Consider the following 3,565-nt stretch of genomic DNA (forward strand, 5'->3'; position numbering starts at 1 on the left):
GCTATATCGCCATTAGTTCATGGATACGGGTTCCCCTACCTCTTTTCGAATACGGGCGAGATGCGACATGAGTTTTTTGTCTCCCCTTTATCTAACCGAGCACACCAGGAAGCCAATGGACCAAGAACGGATATCCCCAGGTGCCACAATCTCCGTGAGACGCCGACTATACTCCAATGCCTTCTCGTGTAGACCGTGACGAGAGGCGTAAACTGCCAGCAGCTGCAGCACCTCCTTGTGATTTGGGTGATCCTTGTTAATGCGCAGTAACAAATGCTCCGCTTCGGTTTCTCTTCCCGAGAGCAATAGAAACCGAGCATAGTGAATCCGTGCAGCCAGCAGGTTGGGGAGAACCTGCATTGCCGACTCAAGCAGCAAACGGGCGTTAGAGAGATCTCCAAGAGCAAGGCAAAGCCGGCCTTCCTGATAATCCGCCATGGCACTTTCTTCAACGGTGGCCACACGACGCACCTCCGCGAGCAGGCGGCGGATAGGGTTTGCAGATGCCTTTACCCGATCCTGTGTCACGGCGCGGAAGTACACCAGTTCCGCCACCTTAAGCAGAACCGTGGCATTCTCTGGCAGGATACCTCGTAGACGCTGTGCCACTTCAATCACCTTTGGAATTTGGCGACGGTCTAAAAACACCACAAGAAGCACTAATAGGGCCAATTCATCATCTTCATTAACTTCTAGTGCCCGTTCCAGACATCGTTGTGCGTAGTCCAGATGATTCAGGTGGTATGCGCAAAGCCCCATCCCCACACGCACAATAGGAGGGCAGGAGCTGCCAAGTGTTTCCAATACAACGCGATAGTGTGAGAAGCACTTATTGTAACGTTTCATGTGGTAACTTACAGCGGCAAGTCCGAGTCTCGCCAAAACAAAGTAGCGGTCTGCGCGAATCGCCTCCTCAAACTTCACACGTGCCGTCTGAAGACTTGTACCGCTTGCCATTGCGGCCAGCCCTTCCAAATAAAGCAAAACAGGACGGTGCAGCGCGCAAGACACGGTGTCCCTCATGATACTTGCCACCGATCGTTCACCACCCATTGCTGCAATGGAAGCACGCACGCAACGGATAGCGAAAAGATCATGCAAGTCCTCTCTGCTGGGTTCATTCGACGTGTCAATGCCGTCAAGAATTAGCTTGGCACGATCAATTTCACCTCGAGAAAAGGCGTCATGTACTTCCTCCAGCACCATTTGCGCCTGTTGAGAATACACCGCCATAATTTATTAAACCGTGTGTGCGTCCACAGCAAACAGGCAGCCCTCCCTTACCTTTTTTGTTATTGTTGTTGTTGTTATCCTCACGCACACCTTTCGCAGACGACTTCACGACTCAAGGATGGGCAATCGCTGAGTCAGCCTCCCCTCCCAAAAAAAAAAAAAAAAAAAGAGAAGGCCGCAGAAGATTTGCAATATTACTCGTCATCACATTAACTCGCTGTCTTCATGCAAAGACACAATGAGTGGTCGTACTCTTGCGGAATAACAAACCAAACACCCTCCCGAAAAAAAAATTCACACCGTTGCTGCCTTTCTTCACAGTCTCGTGATGCGGCAAAACACCCCGACATGTTCATTGTCATGTCCCAACAACATGTCGTCGTCTAATCCCGCTAACTGCTTCACGTCACACCGTCATAATCAACGATGCCAAGAGCAAATCATCCTTTTTATTAACAAATATTGTTTTCTCCGTTGACTTGGCAAACTCAGAAGACTCAACATCCCATTCACTAGACGCCTCTCATTCACCCTTTCGTTTCTTCTTGTTGTTCCACTACACTCAAAACTTGACCAACTGCAGCAGAGATGCATCCTGAACAGCAGTTTCTCCAAATACGATTTACCCACAACTCCAGCAACCACCTGCGTTGTTGCGTGGCGTATGCTGCGCCGATCCTTCCGGGCATGCACAAAGCATGTGTGTCCCATTAGCGAAGCGTATGCCAGCAATAAAGATCCAAGACGTCAGGCGGGCAAACACTCGCCGTCCTTGTCACGATGCTATTACCATTCTCCCTCCACAGCAAAACTATCGTCTACAAATTCACGGCTGCGCTTAAAAAAGAAGCCAAGAGGAACTTACATGCGATTAATAAAAAAGTGAGGCCAACAACAACAACAATTAATAATAATAATAATAATAATAATAATAATAATAATAATAATAATGCCAAACAAGAAACGGAGAAAAAGCATGGAAAATTATTTTTCGCCGTGTTGCATGTGCGAACACTAGAAACGCAACGAAGGCACATTACAAGTTATAAAACTCTCTCCCTCGGGTACCCGTCCCTCCTTTTTGTATCACTCGCTCATCCCTCCCCTCAATTAATCCGTGTTTTTATCACCCCCCACCCGATCCGTGTCAGCGGCGGCCTCCTCATTGCACTCTACCAGCGGTTGCCCAATTGTCAGTTTGGTCAGTGCGACTTGCCATTCAGCCACCTTTGCAGATATTTGACACGGACACGCCCTCTCTGCCGCAATATAAACCGCACCAACAATAGCCATGTTGCATTTAAAAACGAAGCTGTGATGTGGTGGAAGAGGGGGAAGCAATGACTCCTCCAACTTACTCTGGCTGAGTTGCAGCAGCATCTCCGGGCCAATCTCCACAACAAATGAAGAAGGCAGTCGAGGGATCAGTACGCCGACACCGTCAGAACAAAACCGAAGCTTATCGTTCCTGTACTTCATGTAGGATTCAAAGACCTTGGATCCCACATGCACAACACGAGGTCCCAGTTTCGGGAGAATTTCACAAACCGCCTTATTTGCAAAATAAATCTTCTGCTCACGCGCTGTTTCATTTCGAACAAGCAGCTGGTCGGTTGGAAGAAACTCAGGAAGACCCAAGGCACCCCGTACCTCCTTCTGTAGCGCAGGTGAAACAGACTTAAACGTCTCGCTCTTTTTAGAGGAGGTAGTCGCAGTAGGAGCGGAATACTCCTCAAGGCACTCCATTACAGCAACAAAAAACCCTCCTGTATCCTGAAGGTGCGGCAACACACGTCGGGTGTAGTGTATATTTTGCTCCTGCAATCGCGCTTTGTTGGGAAACATGGTGGCACGGTAAGAAATTCCACTACTTGCACTCGTTTCAGCAAACACCTGGGCCTCCTCCATTGTATGGAGCCTTGCTTTCAGATCCTTTGTGAGAAGTGACCAATCGTCCAACCCCGGTGCCGCCACAAGACCAGGCACAAGCGAAGTGGGATCCATTAATCGAAAGGCACCCTTAGCCTGGAGAAGGCACTCCGACACAACAGCCTCGTCCTCCACAGGGTTCAGACTGCAGGTGGAGTATACAACAATGCCACCCTTCTTGCAAAGCATCATTCCACGCAACAGTACCCGAATCTGAGTGTTGTGAAGCTCAGCGCCCTGAAAAACATTCCAGCGGGGCCACATATCCATTGACTTTCTTAAAGTACCGTCACCGGAGCACATCACATCGCACAGCACGCGATCAAACTTGCTCTCCGACGGTAATAGAGGAAATTGGGTTGCATCGTAGCTTGTCACAATCAAATGCGAGTGAGCAGCCGCT

The 3,565-nt window shown here is 49.1% G+C and overlaps 1 protein-coding gene and 1 pseudogene across 1 annotated transcript, besides 2 other annotated features; both read right to left on the reverse strand.

Annotated features, from left to right (window-relative positions):
• On the reverse strand, positions 1-1,233 carry Tc00.1047053510321.10 (annotated as a pseudogene; the record flags this gene model as incomplete).
• Positions 1-3,565: a sequence feature (heterozygous, Esmeraldo-like haplotype).
• Positions 2,124-2,184: a microsatellite.
• Tc00.1047053510321.20 (hypothetical protein, conserved) lies at positions 2,344-3,565 on the reverse strand (the record flags this gene model as incomplete). Its single annotated transcript, XM_797950.1, has 1 exon — positions 2,344-3,565. A coding segment is annotated over one exon (1,222 nt), but the record flags the coding sequence as incomplete, so codon positions are not given.

The sequence above is a fragment of the Trypanosoma cruzi genome, genomic scaffold, assembly GCF_000209065.1.
Source record: "Trypanosoma cruzi strain CL Brener 1047053516711 genomic scaffold, whole genome shotgun sequence".
Classification (NCBI taxonomy): domain Eukaryota; phylum Euglenozoa; class Kinetoplastea; order Trypanosomatida; family Trypanosomatidae; genus Trypanosoma; species Trypanosoma cruzi.